This window comes from Scedosporium apiospermum, assembly GCF_000732125.1.
Source record: "Scedosporium apiospermum strain IHEM 14462 chromosome Unknown SEQ_SAPIO_0085, whole genome shotgun sequence".
Lineage (NCBI taxonomy): Eukaryota > Fungi > Ascomycota > Sordariomycetes > Microascales > Microascaceae > Scedosporium > Scedosporium apiospermum.
The window spans coordinates 262,864-285,659 of record NW_015971786.1 but is presented as its reverse complement, the minus strand read 5'-3'; the positions used below and the strand labels follow the sequence as shown (position 1 = coordinate 285,659).

General features: G+C 52.8%; 2 protein-coding genes and 4 pseudogenes across 2 annotated transcripts; 3 read left to right on the top strand and 3 right to left on the bottom strand.

Annotated features, from left to right (window-relative positions):
• Positions 1 to 257: 257 nt before the first annotated feature.
• Positions 258 to 1,277, bottom strand: SAPIO_CDS2105 (annotated as a pseudogene; the record flags this gene model as incomplete).
• Positions 1,278 to 2,423: 1,146 nt separating this feature from the next.
• Positions 2,424 to 2,924, top strand: SAPIO_CDS2104 (annotated as a pseudogene; the record flags this gene model as incomplete).
• Positions 2,925 to 4,099: 1,175 nt separating this feature from the next.
• On the top strand, positions 4,100 to 5,656 carry SAPIO_CDS2103 (annotated as a pseudogene; the record flags this gene model as incomplete).
• Positions 5,657 to 7,310: 1,654 nt separating this feature from the next.
• SAPIO_CDS2102 (Protein kinase regulator ste50) lies at positions 7,311 to 9,133 on the bottom strand (the record flags this gene model as incomplete). Its single annotated transcript, XM_016785223.1, has 3 exons — positions 7,311 to 8,347; positions 8,480 to 8,641; positions 8,863 to 9,133. 3 exons carry the CDS (start codon positions 9,131 to 9,133, stop codon positions 7,311 to 7,313), a joined length of 1,470 nt encoding a protein of 489 aa, XP_016645101.1.
• Positions 9,134 to 14,535: 5,402 nt separating this feature from the next.
• Positions 14,536 to 16,488, bottom strand: SAPIO_CDS2101 (annotated as a pseudogene; the record flags this gene model as incomplete).
• Positions 16,489 to 20,416: 3,928 nt separating this feature from the next.
• Positions 20,417 to 22,713, top strand: SAPIO_CDS2100 (Acetoacetyl-CoA synthetase; the record flags this gene model as incomplete). Its single annotated transcript, XM_016785222.1, has 4 exons — positions 20,417 to 20,632; positions 20,715 to 21,292; positions 21,394 to 22,539; positions 22,602 to 22,713. The coding sequence occupies 4 exons, from the start codon at positions 20,417 to 20,419 to the stop codon at positions 22,711 to 22,713; spliced, it is 2,052 nt and encodes a 683-aa protein (XP_016645100.1).
• Between the last annotated feature and the right edge of the window lie 83 nt (positions 22,714 to 22,796).

The following is a 22,796-nucleotide window of genomic DNA, read 5'->3' as shown; positions in this document are numbered from 1 at the left end:
AGACGAGAGGAGGGAAATGAGAAGAAGTGTGTGTATTAACTTGGTGTGCGGAGGACACTTTAGAAGCGGACGAGATGCGTCGAGTTGAGGGAGTGAGGATCTTATTTAGCTCGCGTTTCCAAAACAAAGAAGCATTCTTGAATCTGGACATCTCTAGTAAATCATTAGGCGTATCTATGAACGAACAAAATGGTGGATCAAGCAAGCTTGCCATCCCCTTATCCAAAAAGACAAAGATATTCAAAACGTCCCGTCTCCTACATCTTAATCACATATCCCGGATCAAACTTCTCATCCTTGGGCTCCGGATTCCCCTTAAAATCGTAACCCCTCTGATTCGCCACGATCCTAGTCCCCTTGACGACCATCTCCGTCGAAAAATGCGTATGTCCAAACGCCCACACGTCGACGTCAGCCCAGCCGCCCCTGGGCACGAGATCTGTCACGAAGGCCGAGGCCCAGGGCTTGTCCGCCTTGTCTGGTTTCTGGGCGCCCTTTATGACGGGGGCGTGGTGTGTGGCGACGAGGATGCGGCGGCGCTGGGGGAGAGGTAGGTCCTCTAGTCCATCAATATTTTGTTGTTCGTTTCCCGCGGAATCTTTCGAGGCGTCGATTTTGGACTTGTTCTGGGCCCGTGCCTCACGTTCCTTTTTCCTCCGTTTATTCTCCTCCTTCGTTTTCCGAACAGCCTCTTTATGCTCCGCCGCAATATTCCTCAATTCTTCCCTCAACCACTCGACTTCCTCGACATGCTTCTCATTGTGTTTTTCCACAGACCACTCCTTAATCTGCAAATAATCACTCACGCGATAGAACACCACATCCCTCGCCTTCGCCGGCACGTTCGACCAAAGCGTACACCCCAACACCGTCAGCTGCGACTCAGCATCATCCCACCTCGTGCGATGCAACAGCGTGACTTTCCCTTGCAGGACGGGCTCGGCGGTGATGCGCCGGGCCGTCTCGATGGTGACTTCGTAGGTGAGGCCGTAGAAGTCGTGGTTGCCGAGGAGGAGGAAGATGCGGTCGTAGTGCGGGACTAGGGAGGTGAGGAAGGCCAGGTAGGGGTCGTAGTGAGTTAGGTTACCGATGTCGCCGGCGAGGAGGAGGTAGGGGGCCGTGTGCGGGGTGGTGTAGGTTGTGTATTGGGAGGCTATTTCGAGGTGGATGTCGGAGAGGAGTTGGATTTGGATGGGAGGTGTGGTGGAGGAATCTGTCGGTGAGGAGGAGGAGGTTTGTGAAGAGAAGGATCTCAGGAGTCGGGTGAGGGTAGACATGGCTGCGGTTTCTCTATTTCTATAGATGTATTTGGTTGTTTTGGATATAGACGAGGGCGATGGATTTAGAATAGCGATGAGGACGGTGATGGAGACGGCGGAGGTGAAGATCTGAAGGTTAAGCTATCGTCAAGGGATTGCAGTTCTTATATATTCAATACAGCGGAGGGCGTCCTGGACTTTACTTCAAATGACTTGTAGGACTCTACGAAGCAATGATTTAATCCCTGGAATATGTATTAGCGGGTGGCCTCCCGAATCTGTCAACGAGAGAAAAAAAAAAAAAAAAAAAAAAAAAAAAAAAAAAAAAAAAAAACCAAAAAGAAAGAAGGCCGATTAGGTACAAGGCACTTGTACTCTTAAGAGGAGAGTGTCCATGTGAGGTTCAAATCAGTCTAAACTTCAATGATGCTGTCCAGGACCGGCCCAAGCTTCAGCTCAGCCTCAGCTGGGGTGCATGAGTGTCTTTAAGCTTGTCCCTCTTGTGGAATATTGGGTTCTTTGGGCCAATGGGAGATGCCAAGAGTCTTGGAGCTGAAATTTCGATCCAGGACTTTGGGCGCTGTCCTTTGGGCCAAGGGAGAACGAGAGAAACTTGGGTTAAGTGAGAGGTGTGGCGCAGGCGGAAAGCGTTGGCTCCGGTCCAGGGAATGCGTGAGGATCGAGAGAAGCTTCAACTTTTGGGGGTTACGAAGTACGAATAGTCGATGACGATGACGATTATGATAATGGCAAGTGCTTATTTCTTGCACTTGTTTTAAGATATTCACCACAACGACGAAGCTAGAAAAGGTCAGAGATTGGTGATAAGAAGACGCGGAAGGTGTAATGGTGGTGGAGACTTGGGAGTTATTTTGTCCCTTTTTGCTGGGTCTGGTGTTAGTCTGTTATGCTTCATCGTTATGCCCACCCGCGATGCCAACATTGTAGACAGATATCCGATTTATCTCGATGGTGTATATAAGTGCGAGAGAAAGCAGCGATTCGAGAAGATGGCCCAGAATCAAATTGAATCATCCAGCTCAACATCTCAGGCAATCTCAAGCTCAAGATCATCATCGCAGGCATTAATTGAACACTCTCACAATCTTCACATTATTCCACTTACACGCAAATCGCAGCAACTTCATTCACCAAATATAAAACATGGCCTCCCAAACATCTCCTCTCCTCAACACCTCCACGGCCAAAACCACCACCTCCCCAACCCCACCAACGCCCTTCGCCAAAACGGCCCTCACCATCCTGGGCACCACCCGCGTCATCTTCGGCACGGCCTGCCTCATCGCCCCCGTCTGGACCCTGGGCCTCCTCGGCATCCCCATCGCGCCGGCCGCCGCCCTGTTCCCGCGGGCCTTTGGCGTGCGCGACATTGTCATGGGCGAACTCCTCTTGAGCGCCGACACCAGCTCGGACAAGGATGGCAACAACAACAACAACAACCCTGCCGCGGCGGGGGATCGTGGAAGGAGGGAGGTTAGGAGGCTTTTGTATGGGGGGATGGCGGCGGATGTGGTGGATATTGTGGTTGTGGGGTTGGCGTTGGAGGCGGGACATGTTGGGTGGGCTGGGTTTGGGAGTGTGGTGGGGGCTGCGGTGATTTCTATTGTACTGGCTGTTGAGTCTCTCATTGGGTATACGAAGTAAGTGAGAAGAGGGAGGAGAAGGGAATGGGGAGAGAAGGGATGGGGAGAGTTGGGTGAAGTGGGAGACTAAGTCGGTGATGCTGTTTCCGTGAGATATTCGAAGGGAGGAGACCAAATGTACAAGTAGGAAGGAGGACTGAGGAATATGGGACATCTCGATTTACTTCTAGAAAGGCAGAGTCAACAATTGATCAATCCCTTATCGAGAATGGATCCAAGTCGTTCGTCAGGTCCATCGGAGGACCCAAGAATAGAACAAGGGCTTGACGTCAATCGGTCGAAGTCGGTTCCAATGACGCCTAATACGAAGAAATATCAATCGATCAGAGCGTGCTCTAACCTCCTCTATCGATACAGTGACGACGTGAACTCTTAGTGCTCTCCTGCCTCTGCTGGCAGTGCCATCTTGTACCTGGATTAGCGACCATTGGCCACTAAATCTCCGGAGTCCAGTGGCAAGTCAGGGCCTAATAAGATTAATAGCCAGGCACATACCTGCCCGGACTCAATCAATAAATAATAGCCAGCACGACCAGTGACTGTGACTGGCAGTAACACTGTTAGTACCTGAATGGAGCGTTGAATGACGCGTCAAGAAGTCCAGCCAGTGGAGGTCTCGGCCTAGCGCTGCACCAAATCTCTTCGACTCGTCATTCCCCCCAGACTGATTACGTATTATGCATGATGTATGTACTTTGACCTTGTCGCATTCCTTTCCTCGTAGCCATCACGGGCAACAGCAACACAGGCAACGAACGCCAAGGTCGCGGCTGAGCCACGCCTGCCCTATCCTGCCCTGTCCTGTCCGTAGTTGCTCATCAGTCAGTCAGGCCAGCTCCGCCCAGTTTGGTGTTTGGCGACTGCTTCCCCTTCCCTCTTCCCGCCAACCTAAATTGAAACATATTTCACCCGTTGTCTTCCTATTCTATTCCTGTTCTCTTCCTCTTCCAATCCTTAATCCTAACAACACCACGATCCCCGCTATCTTATCGCCGTTTCAACCAGACCCCTCCCCCACCTAAGGTCAACCTCACCACCTCAGCAACCTCAACTCTCCATCGAGAGCCCACCACTCCAAGGCGGCCCAAGACAATATCCCCGCCTCCAACGCCAAAAGAAAAGAAAAAAAGAGAAGAAGAAAAGCCTCCCTCGACCCCTCGCCCTCTCACGCCCATCATGCTCGACGAAAACCTCCCCACCTTCCGCTTCCAACCCTCCAAAGACTCCCCCACCAACACCCTCCTCTACTTCTCCGAGCGCGGCTCCGACCCCACCCCAGCCTTCCTCCTCCGCCGCCCGGACCCCTCAGCCCCGACCTCGCGCAACAAGTACGCCGTCGCCCTCGCTGATCCCTCCTTCCCCGATATCATCTACGCCGAAGTCCTCGTCGAACCAGAATGGTCCCGCCCACCCCTCTCCACCGCCGAGGCCCGCGCCCAACACCACTCCTCTTCACAGTCCACCGCCCCAGCCACACCCCTGGTCCCAGACTCGGTCTCCCTCACCCTCTACGACCCGGACCAGACCGTCGTCATCCGCCGCGTGCAGTCCGGCTGGAACCGCAGCGAGACATGGGAGTTCGAGATGCCCGAGCGCACCTTCAAGGTTCCCAGCGCGAGCCTCCTCGATCGCTCCCAACAGACCGACGCCGCTGAGGATCCCACCGTTCCTAAAATCATGTTCCGCTGGAAGAGGGATGGGCGCATGAGCAAGGATATGACGTGCTACCTCGTCGGTAAGTCCGTCGACGGCAAGAAGAGCCGTGAACCGGACATCACCATCGCACTCTTCTCCCAGGGAAAAATAGACGCCGTGACCATGTACGAACCAAACATGCGTCGCGTCGAGCTCGAAGATCGCAAGGGCCTCGAGGTCGTCCTGTTGCTCGGCGCAGAAGTCATCCGGTCCCTATACCTCAGTCCCAAATCCGACGTCTTCAATCTTTCCTCTTCCTCTGCTTCCTCCTCTTCGTCCCCGGGCCGCAGGAAAAACTCTCGCCCACCAACGACCAGCGCCGCTGCCCCACCCGTCATGTCCGGCGCAACCGTCGCAGCAACCATCCCGCCCCAAGGCAGACCACACTCCAAATCCAACCCCGTCGACGCCGAAACGAAACGCCTCCAAGCCCTCGTCGCCGAGGACGAGCAGCGCAAAGCGAAAGAGCGCGAACGCCGCGACCGCGAAGAGCAGGAACGCATCCGCAAGATGCTCCACGACGAAGAAGAGCGCGAGCGACGCCGTCGCGAGGAGGAGGTCGAGAAGGAGACCGAACGCCTGCGCAGGGAATACGGCGTACAAGGCCAGATTCTGTCGTCTTCCTCTTCCCCCTCCGCCGCGAGTGGTCCCCCGCCTGTTCTTCCCCCGAGACATCAACACGCACCCAGCGGTGGTGGTCCTGCTTCACCGCAGGCGTTGGCTCCTCCAGGCGCCTGGCCGCCGGCGAGGCCCGTTAGTGCCGGCCCTTATGCTTACGCGGGTTGGTCCCCTCCTCCTTCCGGCGCTGCGGGGCCGAGTACCCAGCAGTTCGCCCCGCCGCCGACGCAGGCCCAGCAAGCCCCCGGAGGAGGAGGCGCAGGAGGCGCAGGAGGACAACAGGGTGGGCCGAAGAAGAAGATTGAGGGGTTGGTGAATACGTTGACGCCTTATGCTAGCGAGGCGGCGGCGAGTGTTAGTGGGCTTTTGCATCGGAATGATAAGAAGAAGGTTCAGAAGAAGAGGAGCGTGCATTTCTAAGGGAGGATTTGAAAGGAGGGGAGAGGGAAAGGGAATCTCAATTTTATGCATTTGTGGAGGGCGTTTTCGAGTTGGTGGTTCTATGTGAGATACGAGATATTGGGCATGCTCTTTTTTTTTTTTTTTTTTTTTTTTTTTTTTTCTTTTTTTCTTTTTTTCTTCCTTTTGCGAGTGGAAATCCTAATTACTTCTACTGCTTCTTATCGTTTCCTCCCCTAGAATTTTATGTAGAAAATATATTTATGGAACATATACTTATGTTTGAGGGTATCTCGCTCTTGAGTTCCTGGAGTCTTAACTCGGAGGCGCATCTCATCCCCGATGTCCCTTAGCTCGTTGATAATACGTGTACTTGTTTATACACTACATTGATCAATATTACTTCTACTCCTCCGTTGTTCACGATGGGCGAAAGAAGCCCCCCAAGTTTCGAATCTGGTTCGTAGTCAAGAGAGCCTCTCACTCAACCACATTTCAACCAACCGACCATACATCGTCCCACCACGAAGAACAGCACACAAATACATAGCATTTAGCAAGTCGTTGCCATTCAATCTCCCCGGGAACATCAAGATCAAGTTTCTCCGTATTGCACACACAACTTCTTTCGCGTATGGCTCTCTTCTCCTCTTACAGTTCGCCCGGCCCATACAGTTTCACCAGCCCCACGGCATCTCTGTTCCAAGGTATCCAAAATCGACTCCCCCCGGCTTCCTCGCTCTGTCACTCTGTACTCCGTCTTCCTCACCTCCTGTCTCTCCAGTTTTGTTTGCCGACCCTCTCTGTCGCACCCTTGCACCAAGACAATGGACAAAACTGTCCGTTACAAGTTACACGTAAATCCGACCCGCCGAGAAGGTGAAACAAAAGAAAAAGGAACGAGAAGAGACAACAAAAAAAACCTAACATACAATCCCCAAAACCTAAAGCTGAGCTCCATAGAGCGACAAACACAGGCAAGAAGCAGGGAGCCAACCAAATAAACAGAAAGAAAGCCAAAGCCACTAGAAATCTATCCAGCGAAGAGAACCCTCTTTTCCCCTAGTATCCCGCTAACAGGGCGATCCAAAGTGATGCAAAGTTGACACTAGATGTACCCCACAAACATCACTTGATGTCACAAGGAGTTCTTGTAAAGGTGCTTAACTAAGACAAAAGGTTAATGACCTCTACTAGTAGTTAACCAAAGCAGATAGCCCAAAAGCCTAAGACACTGCAGAGTGTGGCCATTCACTTCTGCATCCGTTCCCAGAGTTATATCAGAGGTAGATACCAAACATGTGATGAGGACGCGTTGCTGCAAAATCAAAGATACATTTTCCAAATAAAAAGGCAGCCGTGAAGTAACGCAGCGCTATGCGGGATGATTGATACCCATACCAAAAAAAAGAAGAGCAAAACTCCAGCAAGGAACAGCCCATGTATATGTTGCCCGCGGGTGTGAGAATGCTCTAAAAACACTCTGAGGGACAGGGGTGAAGGGGGAGAGGTATAACTCGGTTGACAAAGAAGGTGTGTAGAAACGGCTTCTGTCGAGAGAGAGTCCATCGACGTGTATCGTGTGAGAGAGAAGGATAAGACGTATGGGGATTGGCCCGAAACAAGGCCACGGCATCATCATAACAGTCGTCACTCGCGACAAGGCATCAAAAAATCATATAATGCCTCCAGGCGGATCATACGGCGTGGCAGCGCCTCTCGCGGAGCCGCCCAGTCCCGCGCTTCCGGGCATATCCGAGGTCAGGTCGACTTGTGCATTATTCGTCTTGCGTAGCATAAACATAGGTTTCTTTCCTTCTCGGTCCAGCTGCTTGAACAGAATGAGGGGCTTCTCATCCAGTCCCAAGCAGCGCTCCTGATCTCCGTAGACAATGTACAGGGCATACTGGTCCCAGGGCGCGTTGATTTGGTACTTCTTGAGAGCAGCAGGTAGCACTTTGTAACACGGGTCGTCCATGCTCACGCGGAAGGACTTGAAGATTTCGACAGATGCGTTGCTCGAGCTCGGTGTGTCCGGGGCCGGTGTCTCCTTTCTCCTTGGTGCTTGTATGGGCTTGTCTCTTGAGTGGTCGTTGTCGGCAAAGGTGGATCGCGAGGAAGACGTCGGGCCATCCGCGCGGTAGGATCGAGACGCTAGCATTGTGCTGCCGCCCATACCGGTAGTAGGGGGAGAGGTCGGCGACGGGATGTTCGGAGGTGGGAAGATGGGCGATGTGGTCTGACCGGAGCCATTCATGGCGGCAAGGTGGGACGACGACAGAACGGCGCGTTCGGCAGCGTTGGATGGATCTAGCGTCTGCTCCACGATGGACCGCTCGTGAGTAGTCTGGAGATGGGTTGGTGAATTGCTGCTCTTTGGGATAGATCCCAGTGCCAATTTCTTGGTGGAGAATTGGCGCCGGAGACCTCCCGTCGATTGGCTGGACGAAGGTGTGGGTGCTGGGGGCGACATGGTGGAGGTCTCATAGGTGTATACCTGGTTGTTCGGGTTATTGGGTAGAGGCTGCTGAGCGTCCTTGGCGAGTCGTAAGGCCGGCAGCATATCCTCTCGTAGGCGCCTGAAGTCCTCCGTTAGGCGTCTGAGGTCGTTCTCGAATAGATTCATCCGTTCGTCCCGAAGTCGGAGTTGCTCGACGAGTTGTTTGATATCTTTCAATGTCGCTGTGGCATACTGCGCTTCTGCGTCGGCGGCTATAAAGAAAACAAGCACAGTTAGCCATTTAAAATGACACAAGGACCAAGACTGTAAGAGAAAGCCCTCGGAGCGAGTGGGCTTGAGGGCGTGCAGAGAAGGGTAAGAATCCAAAAGGGTTGGGAACATACACAGAGGCACATAATGATCGCTCTCTATCGGTACATCCTGGGCCTTCTTGACATCGTAAACGCTCTTCAAGATGGTGAGTCGATGGCCAACACTGTTTATTCCCATACTCTTGAGGTCATCGTGCATCAGAGCAATCAGGGCCTCGCCGACGATATCGTTTTCTGCAGGGACCCATGGCACATTAGTTTGCTGCTTCCATAGGGTGCGTCACTCGAATCGGATGCAGGAGAGCTAGAGGAGGGCGCAAGGACTGCCTTGTGCTTTTTTCGACTCGAACGCTTCCTTTTTCACCTATTCGCCTTTTTCCTTTCTTTTTGGTCTCCTTGGCATCTGTTGCTTCATGCAGATGCCGGCGAGAGAGACATAGGACGGGTCCACGAACCTATAAAGACATCCGAGTATTGCGGCAAGCCAATCGTGCTGATAAAATCAGCAGTTTCGTCCGAAGTCCATTCCGAAATTATCGTCTCTGGTAACCTATCGGCGCTCCTCCTATGGTGAAAGGTGGTTGGCGTGTGTTCGTTGGATGAAGGTAGCTCGGAATCGAATTGGGAGACTTCGGAGGCGGTTACGGGGGAGCTATCAGCAATAGCGCCCTCGTATTCGTCGTCGGCATCGGACTCAGAGTAGGCGGTTCCCGAATCGAAATTCATCTTGTCTGTCTCGCAATCGCACTAGCTGAAGGGAGCGGAGGAGGGATATCAAAAGGGAGGTTGGAGGAGAGCTTGGGCGGAGGCAGCGAGGAGACGGATTGAGTTTTTTGGGTTACGAAGGTCTCAGGCGTCGGGGTCGTTAATAGGCGAGGCAGCGAACGCTAGGATCAGGGCGCCGGGATCACAAGGGCCCCGGTTTCGCGAATTGCGGTGGACGAAGGGCTCTCTTCCACGTTGTCTCGGCTCTGTATTTTAAAGGATGATGAGATAAAATATCTTGCCTGGTCGGAAGAAGATGGTTCCAACCAGAGGGGAGAGGGGGAAGCCAGGATGGGGGAGGCTGTAATAATGCACGTCAGGGGGGGTGAGGTAAGTACGGAGTACGGAGTACAGGTTGGGAAAAGGACAGGCCGGCTGACTGGCTGGCTGGCTAGGTGCGGCGACAAGTTTTTGGGCGGGTAAGGGTTTTAAAGGGAAAAAAAGATGGAAATAAAGGGAAAAGGAAAAGGGAAAGAAAAAGGATAAGGCCAGATGTGGCCAAAGATTGCCGCCCTTCTTTCTCTTCCCTTCGCGGGAAAATAGGTGAGATTCTCTATTCGAGTTGCGCGTTCTTCTGCTTGTCGATTACCGCAACCTTTGGTCTTGCCTTGAGCTCGAAGCAAGGGAACGATACCATGAAGTCGAATAGCTTCACCAGCGCACCAGAAGATGGAGATGTTGTAATAGACATGAAGGAATGATAAGGTTGTCGGGGGAATTCTTGAAAAGGGAGTGACAAGATCCAGGGGCGATGAAATGGGGGGACGGGGTAATTCGTACTGTGGAGAGATGGGACAATTTGGTACGATGCTACAGTAACTAATCTCCTGGGGCACGGCCAAAGATGGGTGGAGGAGGTAGGGACTGGATGTTCCTTCCCTGCGTTTTCTGCTCTTGTATCTGCTCCTGTACTCCCTGTATGTACAAGTACGAAGTACAAGGACCTGGTTTCTTTGAAGGGAAGCCGGTCCCTGTAACAGGCGCTGTGTGGAGAACATTGGGCATCTTGCCAAGCTTGCACTACGAAGTACGACGTCAGCGGTAATTGTACCTGTGTACACTACGAAGTACTTGATTACTCAAGAAATTACCTCAGTATAGAGGTAACCACCGACAGGGAAATGTATCAAGAAAATGGCACCCACCGACCGAAGTTACGATGCAGGATGGAGAGGGTGTACGAAGTACTTCGTATTAGGAACATGAATAGTTCAATGTAATTGATGGAAGTAGCATGGTCCACTACGGGAAACGAGGCGAACGGGGTTTCCCTCATACATCTGGTCTCTCGGCACTATCGGTATCAATCCCTTTTGCTCAGACACAAAAGGCTCGGGCCCCCCAAGCGGGAGTCCCTGGATATCCGTTCGGTAAGGGATTCAGGAACATTTGAGCTTGGGCGAAGGGTACCACTCGCCTGCATACGCTCCGCTCTGCCGCCTGGGCTACACTAGCCGATGGGTTCATTGTTGCTTCGAAGCCCAACCAACTCCACGTCCAGAGTACACACGATTCTCCATGGCCAAATGGTTAAGGCGTCCGACTGTTAATCGGAAGATTCCAAGTTCGACCCTTGGTGGGGAAGTCGCTTTCTTTTTTTTCATTCCCTAGCCCTTGACATTTTTTATCTCCAAGATACCAATACTCTCATAGTAGTAGTCTTTACAGCTGGCGGATGAAGCACTTCGTACACGACTTCGTACAAAGTACATTACATGAGGGAGCAAAACGAAGCCCAGTCCAGTCCTGCAGGACAATCTACGACCTACACGAGAGCGCTCACGTCCATCCACTGTCTAGTTCTCGATGTTCGACATGGTGGGGCTAGGCCACTAGTGAGGACAGGTACTGTGTTACATTGCTGGGTTGGCTGGATCCCAAGCTGATCAAGATCGATATATTTGGCCATGTTCGGTACATCACATTGAGCAGTATACTTCGTACGTCCTGGACTTGCATCAGAGCCGCTCGCCTCGACTTCCTTTGCTCCATATGTCCTTCCAGAGTCAGGGCCAAGTTGGTATTTATAGCACGCGACTATGAGGACTGACCTGCAGAAGGCCCTGGGCCTCTCTGACCAACGGCCAGGCCACGAAGTACTTGTGGCAGTTAGATATTATAGACCTTCATCATTCAATCCAAGACATCTCTCGTGCGAGCTTACAGGGCGGCGTAGACCGTTCCGTTGTCATTGTCCACCCGTCTCTATCGGAAACAAAGGAACCGCCGATAAAAAAGACATCAGTTCAAACTTCAAACTGAACCATTGCTCCGTGCATTACTCGCCGGGCCTGAATCTGTGTGTGCCCGTGTGGTGGGCCTGGCCAAAGTGATCAATCCTGAACCTGCACTGCCGCCAGAAATTCCTCATACCCCATACATCCCAGCAGCCCAATGAACCTATCTATGATCGTCCATCCATCGAAGAGGCGAGCGACAAAAGGACCCCAAAATTAGATTCAGTCTTCCCCGTTTGCAGATAGGCCGGGGGCACCCATTGGATAGGGCCCAAATCTATGACGAATCGGTGGCGCTTAACCGCCAGCTCAGCTTTGTTCCTCTTCTCAACTTCGCCCATAGAAAGAAAAAGAAGAAGAAGAAATCGAAAACGGACGAGATTGTCCACGTAACGAACACTCGTGTCCATGTCTCCCTGATCGACCTCCGATCGCAGCTCATATGTTCAAATTATGACCATCCTCACCTTTGCGAGCGAGTAAAACCTACCGCAGAAGTCGATAGGGATGGCGGCCGATGATCCAAAGGCCAGAAACACCGAGCACCCAAAACGCCAACGCAATGCATTGATCAATCCCTCTCTTCCTTTTCGTCCCTTCTACGTCTCTTCTATGCATCCGTTGGCCCACAAAGTATTTATAATTGCCCCATATCAAACATTTTGAGCGCATACTTTTTCCCACACGCCCCCCAGATCCCCGGCCCGGAGCCTTCCACAGCCGACGAACCGTTGGAAGGCTCTTGTGGGCCGGGAACCAAACGCACGATCCAGTTTAACCCGAGACGAAAAGGAAAGGGGGATGCTTGTTCTCTTCGGCGATTTTCGTTAATTCCCTGTAGGATCCCGTACGTCTGATGATGTTCGGAAAAGAAGGGGAATTTCCGGCGGAAAACTAGGATCTAGGAAGTGTTTTTACAATTTACAACTTTTTTATGTAGTTGCATATTCGTTCGATGATTATACCCTCCACAAAGAAATCGCGTTTCCCCCAATAATAGAACTCTGAGATTCTCATCTGGATGGCCAAGGACCTCTGTTCCGGCCCAGCTTGCTTTTTTTTCGATTTCATCCATCAGAAACACCCCTCCTTTCTTCTCTCCCTTCCTCCCGCCGGATATGAAGTTCCTATTTGGGGTTGGTCAAGCACCAAGAGGTGGGAACAGAGAACAAATCAAAGCCACCCCGAAGGTCATTGAAACATCTAGATCAAGGGGCTACTGTGAGAACAGAAGGAGTGAGAGCAAAACGGCCCATCTTGCAGAATGCCGAAGGGGAAACACGAAAACACGAAGCATCGTCACCTCGTATAAGATAGCTGATACAGCCATTGAAGCCCTACTGGAAACGCGTCCCACTTAGAGCTTTCTCAGCTCGACAAGAATGAACACCGAGCTCCCCGGCCCCCCGTATTCTTCACAAAGCCCAAGCATCCATAACTAGAAAGATCTTCTATCAGATCCTGTTCTTTCCTTGGTCACTGTCGAAGCTTTCTGTTACAGACCAAGGAGTTCTCTTCAATACCACCTTGATGCTGCTGCGCCTGGCCCGCCCCCCACTACATCTTTCGTCTTGGTGTTTCAGGTTTCGCGGCGCCTTCCATCTCACTTTCGACAAAGATCGAACAGCCTTATTCGGGATACGATCGAAGTGTGTAGTATTGCAGGGCCTTCTTCATGGACCCTTAGGACTTTGATGCATCCCCGGCAAATTCTCCAAGGGAATCGAAGAATCGAACGACAATGACGATGAACGAGAGGGACGTGAATACGACACCCCCGATACTGAGATAGATACGGTGTTAATTGCATAAGCGTTGGCGCCTAGGTTTATCATACTCCCCGTTCAATTTATGACTAATAGACCGAGGCGCAGTGGCAGAGTGGTCTAATGCGTGAGACTCGAAATCTCATCTCTTCGGAGGCGTCCGTTCGAATCGGGCCTGCGTCGCTTAAATTTCTCTTTTTACTTTTTAGTCCTTTTCCCCCAAATGCCTCGTTGCTGAGATCTATGCTTTTAAAAGCGCATTGATATTTATGACTAATACCGAGGACGCGGTGGCAGAGTGGTTAATGCGTGAGGCTTGGAATCTCATCTCTCAGGAGGCGTGTTCGAATCAGGCCCGCGTCGTTTTTTTGCCTTTTTTTGCCCCTTTTCCCGTTCCTTTTCTTTTTTTTTTAACGATTGTGTTTCTTTCTGTGACGTTTTCAATGTTATTGACGATGAGATAGGGATTGGCTACTCTCTTTCCTATCTGGCATTCCTATCTGGCAAGCAGGAGCCGTGACACCAACAAGCTTCTTGACAAAGAACATCGCCACCACTCGTAGCGAGATATCAAGTATCGGATCATTCGAGGTATTATATATATACGCAAATATATATACATAGCAGTGACACTCTTCATGCGGAGGGTACACAGGTTTTGCTCTTGCTTCGCAGACCTCGATGGGTCTGGTATTAACAACTACACAACACCTATTCGATCTTGCTCTCCCATCTCCGGACATGCACCACCTCCCACGCACACACCGATGCCGATCCAAGGATTTTCCTCGTTCCAATTAACTCCGATGCGCTCCAATACCATGCTAGGCTCAAAAAGTAGAAAGTAATAGGGTAAAAAGGGTAAGAAGAAGTGAAAAATTAGGGTGAGAAGAAGAAGAAAAGGAAGGGGTGAGGTACGTGGTGACCCCACCCATGGAACCGCCTTCTGTCCGAGATCGATAACAGATGGGAAGAAACGCTGTCTACCCTCGCGAAGCGCGATCTCGGTGGACTGGCGGGCAAGAATCGAATAGTCTAAGCGAGGGTGGCACACTGACCAACCGTATCCTTGTCCTCGAGGACACCAACAACAAAACAGGTCTATCAGGTGGTAAAAAAAGGTTCAAAAAAAGTCTTGTGTGTAAAGGATGGTGACGAATTTGTGTAAGGCCTATGACGACGCCAGATCCAACAATGCCTCAGGGTTTCCCAACAACTCGCTCCTGTGTTCTTTCATTATCTTTAGGGGGTATAGGTTAACAACGACGACTGAAAATGGAAAGAAAAGACAGAAAAGGGGAAGACACAGCCGGCCACGAACTAGCCGAGGCTAGGCATCTGGCCAAGCTCGTGTGGGCTTCTATCGCAGAGGACGCTTGGCATCTTCTGCCCCTCGGGCAATGACGTCTTCCAACTTCCACCTGGGCGGCTTGATGACCTTGTCGAGGCCATTGGCCTTGCGCCACTCGTCTTCATCCTCAGGGGCGACACCATCAGGAAGAGGGTCGGCACCTCCCGCAGCACCAGTAGAGTACTTGAGTTGAATGATGTCACCGACCTCGTCGCAGGCGGCGAGGAGGCGGTCCATATCGTCCTTGTTGTGAGCAGCCGAGACACAGAATCGAGCCCGAGAGCTTATCAGAGGCGTGGCGGGGTAACCGACGACGACAACGGAAATCTTTCGCTTGAGCATTTCGTGGCTGAAGGCAGACATCTTTCCAGGATGGTAGAGGACGATGGGGATGATGGGGGAATCGTCGTGGCCGTAAACTATGAAGCCCAGACGCTTGAGACCGAGCCGAAGGTAACGCGAGTTGAATGCTATTCGCTGGAGACGCTCCTCGCCTTGACCGGGGCAGAGCTCTCCGGTAATCATCTTGAGCGAGGCCAGAATTTGCATGAGAACGGCAGGGGCAGGGGATTCGGCGAGGAGATTCGCGGCGTTGGTGCTCCGAAGCTTGTCAATGATGTGCTTTTCACCGGAAATGTAACCACCATTGGCACCGAAGGACTTGGTCAGGGTACCCATGAGGATGTCGACCTCGGCAGGATCTATTCCGAAGTAGTCACATACACCACGGCCCCGGGGTCCAAGAGCACCGATACTGTGAGCCTCATCGATGAACAGGTAGAACTTGTACTTCTTCTTGAGCTCCAGCAGACCGGGAAGGTCGCACATAGTGCCTTCCATGGAGTACAGGCCCTCGACGGCGACAAGAATCTTCTTCCAGGGTCGGTGGGTTCGGGGCTGGCCCTGCGAAATAGCTTCCCGAAGGACCTTCTCGAGGTGCCTCATGTCGTTGTGTTTGAACGATCGGATGACGGCACCAGAGATACGGGCACCGATTCGGATCGAAGCATGGTTGAGTTCGTCGGAGATGAGGAGGCAGCCCTTGGATACGAGAGCAGGGAAACCGGTGGCGTTGGTGACGAAGCCCATGGAGAAAACCATGGCGGCAGGCTTGCCCACGAATCTGGCAATCTCGTTCTCGACTTCCACGGCGAGGTCGTTGGTTCCAGCATCAGCGCGAGGGCTGCAAACACTAAGACCGTACGTCTTCACGCACTCCTCGACAGCGTCCGCACAAGGACCTTCGGACTGAGCAAATCCAAGGTAGTTGTAGGAGCTCATGTTCAGGGTCTCTGTGAAGGTGCCCGTAAATTGGTATGAGCAGTTGAAGTCGGTGGATTTACGGTCCATTAGAGTGATGAAGCGGCCGGGAACGCCAGTGGTAGGACGAGCAAAGGAGTCGTCAATGCGCCTCTTCAGACGGCGGACGTAGAAGTTATCGAAGTCGTCATTGAGGGGGGCGTAGCCGTTCTGAGACTTCAGGGCGCGATACATCTTGGGGTCGCCGAAGCGCTTGCCAAAGAAGTCGCGGGCGTGACCGAAGGCAATAAGGAGTAGGTAGCTAATATAGGTGGTGAGAACGTAGTAGTAGGCGGGTTCATCGATAATTGGAGGCTCGAGAGGCTCGCCATGGTGCTTGCTGACGTAGAGGTGGCTAGGATGATTAAGAGGACCGAACTGAGCATCGAGCTTCGCTTGGCGCTCGTCGGGAGTGGAGGACGACACAAGCGGTTCTGGCTGGCCAGCCGCATACTCGTCTCCCTGGACGGAGGTTATGGAAATAGAGGGAACCTGTGGTGCACCAGCGGCGACTTGACTCTGCTGCTGTTGCTGCATGGCGAGCAGAGTCTGTTGGGGCAAGTTCTGGTCCTTGCTCTTGGGGTTGGCAAAGAAATTGCTCAAGCGGTTCCCCCTGGAAGATGATGGTCGTCTTTCGGCGGGTCGATTGGAGGACGACGGCATGTTGGAGTTGGAGAACAAGTTCTGAAGTTTCCGGGGCATGTCTACCGAGTTCGGCCGCAGGGTTGGAGGCGGATGAAGAACACGACGACGCCTATCGTGGCGGGCGTGGCGACAATGTGGAAATTGTCAGCGACCAGTGGAAGGGCAGGAGGATTAGAGTCCAAAGGGGGACAGCCTGGCTGCGCGTTTAAAAGAACGTGAGTTAGTACAACATCAGGCAACATGGAAAATGTATCGATATTGGTGGGGGGATTCGATGCGAAAGTCGGGACGGAATGATGAGGTGGCAAAGCATGGCGCAATCTGCAGACTGCGGTACAATTATGAAGGGTAAAAACAGAAACAGCACGGGTGATATCGGTGGAAATCTGGGCAAGTGCAGGAGCGATGGAGAATGTGACACGAGCCAAGTTGAAAAGGACCCTGGCAGCGTAAAGACACCACTCCTTCCGTCACACGCGGATACGCACTCCCGCCCTCAATCGCGAGATCAATTGCAAAGACGGTTGACAACCACTGGGCGGCCCATCCCAGATCGTAGTTTGCAGAGTTGAGAGAGAGTGGGAGTGCCACGAGAGAAGGCACCCCAAAAGTCGAAAATAGGAACAGCTGCGGAACAGCCGGGTAAACACACTTACAGGTCCCGAGATCGGTAGAGGTGAGAAAATGCCCGTGGATATTGTTCAGTTCCGGGTTATTCGGGGTATTAAAGACGAGATCCAAGGTCGCACGCTGAGGATCATGAACAGGCAGCGTATGTTGAGGAGTGGTGTGCTAGAACCAGCAAGATGAACAGCTTGAGGTCGTCGAATTACAAGCAATGATATTGAGTAATGAGTTTCCTTAGGTATTACCGCTGTTCCTCCTTGGATGTCGTGGACAAAACTCGTGGCGAGTCTTGAAAATAAGTTCAAGATCTCAGGGAGCTGAGCAATTGAAAGACCAGGGAAGCTGCCTCGGGGTTCATAGGCAGTAGCTCAATGGCATTGATTTCCGAGGCAGGTCCGAGCAAGGGGGACCTGAGTGACCAGAGAGTGCAGAGGGTGCAAGAGGAGCAATCACCAGAGCAAGAGCAAAAGCAAAATAAACCAAAAAGAAAATTAAGAATAAAAAATGAAAAAAAGGGAAGAGAAGAGCCTGGAAGAAAGGGGAGGTGGGCAGAAAGCACTATTACAAGTAGGCTCGCGGTGATATTTTGGAAAGGGTTTCAAGGGAAATTTTTTCTTTTTGCGCCGGGTGCTCCGGAATTCAGTCATTGACGCATCGAGGGGATTGATTGTGCAGCGTTACAGCGCGTAGCGACAGGGCATTGAGCACTGAGCACTGCGCATACAAATCTAAGTACCTCGCATACTGGCAGGTACTTCGTGGAGCTACGACAGGCCGATTTCGAGCCAGCACAGCAGAACGAACGACGCGACCAGGGTAGGGGAGATAAAGTGCCAGGCGGCGCAGAGCCCATGGCGCCAAGTGCTCAAGCTTGTACAGTTTTTTTCAATTGTACCTCACCTGAGGAGGAAGAAAGGGAAGCTAACGGTGAAGTGGCATTGAAATTGCCAGGGGAACCCGCTCTCCCACAATAGGGGTACTAGTGGAGAGCTATTTACTCCCGTCTTGACCAATGTACCGAGTTTGCAGCCCCATCCGCTGCTCTTAATTACAGTACCATCCTTGGAGCCCCGGTCGGCTCCGCTGTTGGTGGGTTGGTGGGATCATCGATGGATATGACGTTGTGGCGATCGAGAATTGGAATAGGATAAGAACATAATCAGGCGCCCTGCTCCACGTTCGGTTCAAGCCAAGGCTGGAAACGAGAGGCCAATGACAATTGAATTCAGCCACACCATTCCCCCAGAAGCTTCTTCTTATCCAGGGTGAGCTTCATTGTAGACTACATGCTTCGTACGAAGTAGGCATACATGAACTGCTTTGTAGGAATGCAACACGGTTTGAGTTCTTCGAAGAACACAGAGACAGGTGTCTCCTTCAACGACGTAAGAAGACCCTCCCAGGACTCTCCACAACACACGAAGTACACTAGTCCATTGAGGCATCAAATCCGAGCAATCCACCTCGCCGGGAGTAAGATTAATACTTCGTACCTGTCGGTGGAAGTATCCATAGACTAGAGTCGGTCATTGCAGTGGCATTGGCTGCCAAGAGGTCTAGGCCGTCCCAACCCTAGACATCGGTAATAGCTCACCCCTGTCATGAGCCATATCTGCGAGGGTGCGGAACGCTATCGCTCGACGCCTTGCTGTTCCTCGTGTACTCAACTGTGCTGGATACCCTGCTCTACAAAGCAAGTCGCGTTCATCACGACCACTCTCCTCGTTTAAGTGTCAATGCAGGGTACCTGTACCCCGTAATACGCCGTTTGCCGGAGCCGATCTTGGCGGTGATATCAACGAAGCCTGATAGATCCGTGATTTCATGGGCAGCATTTCGCCTCGCCTCGGCGACGGGAAAATATCAGGCACTATTTTGAAGGTTTTGGCTAGGTCGAGACAAGAGTTCGCATCTCTGGCGTTTGCCTGGTTCCATATCCTGGCGTGATGTACTAGTGCACGCGACGACGCACTAATGTTATACACCACTAGTACTGGATTCGCCCATAACGATTGGGTCCCGCGACCTGTTATAGGGGTTGAAGATCAGGAGAAAATGGAGGGGCAAGTGGAGATAAGCTAATTATTGCCAGGAGAACAGGCCTGGGTGGGAGGAGGCCTCAGCCCCGATGGCCGCTAGGATTAGCACAGGGGACGATGGGGTTCTCATTTGGGGATCAGAGGGTCATTGCGCCTCGCGAAGCCTTCTGCACGGATCGCTGTCCGCGAAGTTGAATTCCCCCGAGAAACATCAATGAGTTAAAACGTGGATCAACGGGCACCGGCCGAGTGAGGGATGGGCCCCCATATTCTCGATCAAAGAGCTTGAAATTACGCATTGACGCTTACCGCTGATGTAATTACCTCGGAATCAGTCCTCTAAAAGTTGTGCTGCCTTAGTACAAGTACGAAGTACAACACTGCTTCGTACTTTGTAAGACTCATGCTTGGTCCTTCCATGTCGAGGATTGAGACCAACGAGGGTCCGGCTCATTCTTTCCAACTGTTGCGCAATTCACTGCTTTCACCGCATTCACATGCCTCTCCGACGATGCAGGCAAGCGCAACCAAAGTGGACAACAGAGTCCGAGTCCCCGACGAGGGAGGAGCAATCTTGATAGTGACAGAGTGACAGAGTGCACTTGACCTTATCTCTTGGCATTTGAATGATCTCGATCGTAGCCTCATCACCATCCCATTCGATTGACGATCCACGAACTTTCATCATTGTGGTCTTCGCAAATTTGACCTTCGAGGTGACCACCAACACTAAAGTGACCAAGCCTCTTTTCCAGGAACACCCCGCCCCACGATCTGCCCCCCACAACCACTTATCAAACTGCCCAACTGTCAGGACCCCGCGGCGGCCACTGTGGTTGTTCACCTTGTCTTGGTTCTTGTTGAGCATTCCGTTCAACAACATGGACTAGCTTGCCCATTAGGAGGGGTTGTGGGATGGACAGGACAGTCATCGGAGCAGACTAGAATCCTGCTCCTTAGCCGTGAATGACTCCTCCGTGAACCGGCCCGAGGCAAGCCGGCCTGGCGCCGGCTTGCACACTTTTCTTATTTTTCCCTGCTCTTTTTTTTCTTACTACTATCTCATGCGACTCAGACCGTGGATTTTTCGTGCGCTTCCCGATTGGTATCACATTAGGGCAGCAGACTTCTTGTACTTAGCATCGTCCATAGCCGAAATCGCTACTTACCCGTGCTACTCCTTTGGTCTCCTCCCCCAAAACTCTTTCGTCTCCCCTCTCGAACTTGTTGATCTATCTTATCGTGTACAAGTCAGATAGCCAAAAACATACCCCGCCATCATGACGGTGCAGACCCCTTCCCGCGAGGTCCTGTGGACGCCTGAGAACCCGCGCTCCACTGTGATGTGGCAGTTTATGGAGCGCGTGAACAGCAAGTATGGTCTCGAGCTCAAGGATTACCAGGACCTGTATAAGTGGTCCATAGACAACATTGGTCCCTTTTGGGAGGAAGTTTGGCTATTCTCTGAGATCAAGGCGTCCCGGCCATTCGACAAGGTACGGCCGACATCTTTTTTTTGTCTTGTTTTACGCACTGCATGCAAGCAAGAAAAATAACAGAATAACTAACATGCCATAGGTTCTTCCCACGGAGTCCATGTTCCCCCGACCAGACTTCTTCTCCGGAGCCCTCCTCAACTTCGCCGAGAACCTCCTCTTCCCCCGCGACCCGGTCGACCCCACCTCCACCGCCGTGATAACCCTCACCGAGCGCGAATCCGAGCTCGTCGAGACCACCTGGGACCAACTCCGCGACGCCGTCCGCAAATGTTCCAATGCCCTCCGCCAAGTCGGCGTCAAGCCCAACGATGTCGTCGCCGGCTTCGTCTCGAACCACCTCGAGTCCGTTGTGGCTATGCTTGCTACCGCCGCCGTGGGCGCCCTCTGGACGGGTATAAGTCCCGACAACGGAGTGAGCGCCGTGCTCGACAGATTGGCGCAGATCAGGCCTACGGTGCTGTTTTCTGATAATGGCATGCTGTATAACGGCAAGGATTGGAGTAGTGTTCATAAGACGCAAGAGATTGCCGCCGCGCTGAAGGATGTCGGGTTGAAGCATGTCGTCGTTATTAATAACCTTAAGAGCGCTGGTTTGGGCCTGGGGGAGCTCAGGTCTCTGGGGTTGGATGCTCAGGAATATGGGGCTTTCCTGTCCAGGTGCGTCATACACTTTGTCCTCTCACTCTCTCTGCGTGTACATGCGTGTATCCTTACTAGGTGTCCGCGGTGACTGCCCTCCACTAACACGAACAACTCAGTGCCCCCGATGGACCCCTCACGTTCGAGCAACTCCCCCCCTCCCACCCCCTCTACGTCCTCTACTCTAGCGGAACGACCGGTCTCCCCAAAGCCATCGTCCACACTACCCTCGGCACCCTAATCCAACACCTCAAGGAACACAGCCTCCACGGCTCCGTCACCTCCAAGTCCCGCATGCTCTACTACACTACCACATCATGGATGATGTGGCACTGGAGCGTCTCCGCTCTCGCCACGGGCGCCACCATCATCCTCTACACCGGCTCCCCCTTCAAGCCACACGCGCACATCTCCCTCCCGCGCCTCCTCTCCTCCCTCAAAGTCACCCACTTCGGAACCTCAGCCGCCTACCTCACCGCCCTCGAAGCCGCCAACGTCCTCCCCGTCAACGACCCGTCCCTCGACCTCTCCGCCCTGGAGGCAATCTACTCCACCGCCTCGCCCCTCCCGCAATCCACCTTCCGATTCGTCTACAAGGCTTTTCCCAAGCGCGTTCAGCTCTCCTCCATCACCGGAGGCACGGACATCATCTCCCTCTTCGGCGCCCCCTGCCCTCTCCTCCCCGTCTACACGGGCGAGATCCAGTGCGCGGGCCTCGGCATGGCCATCAAGGCCGTTGACTCCGCGTCGGGCGACGACCTTGCTGCCGACGAACCCGGTGACCTCGTCTGCTTTAAGCCCTTCCCCTGCCAGCCTCTTACCTTCTTCGGCGCCGGCGGCGACGACAGGTACAAGGCCGCCTACTTCGAACGATTCGCCGACCCCGCTACCGACGCGCCCATCTGGCACCACGGCGACTTCATCCGCATCCCCCACCCGGAGGTCGGAAACCTCGTCATGCTGGGCCGCTCCGACGGCGTGCTCAAGCCCTCGGGCGTCCGGTTCGGCTCGGCGGAGATTTATAACGTGCTGACGCGCTTCTTCGCCGCGGACGTCGAGGACGCCCTTTGTGTGGGTAGGAGGCGCGAGACGGATACGGATGAGACGGTGTGTCTTTTTGTCGTGCCTGCGGAGGGGAAGAAGTTTGATGATGATTTAAGGGCGAGGATAAAGAGTGTTATTAAGAGCGAGTTGAGTCCTAGGCATGTTCCCGGGGTGGTGGAGGAGTGTGGGGGAGGTATCCCCAAGACGGGTAATGGGAAGAAGTAAGTTGGCTCCCTTTTCCTTCGTTCTCGAGAGGGTATGAGGACTAACAAGAGTGATTTAGGATCGAGGTTGCGGTGAAGCAGATTCTTTCGGGTATGAACGTCAAGACGAACGCGAGTGTTGCCAACCCCGAGGCCCTAGACTGGTTCAGGAGGTGGGCGGAAACCAACTAAGCGAACGGGATGCATTTTCGAACGCTGGCAAGAGAACATGAAGCAGAAGACATATCGCGGGATACACAAAATATAGCAGGAAG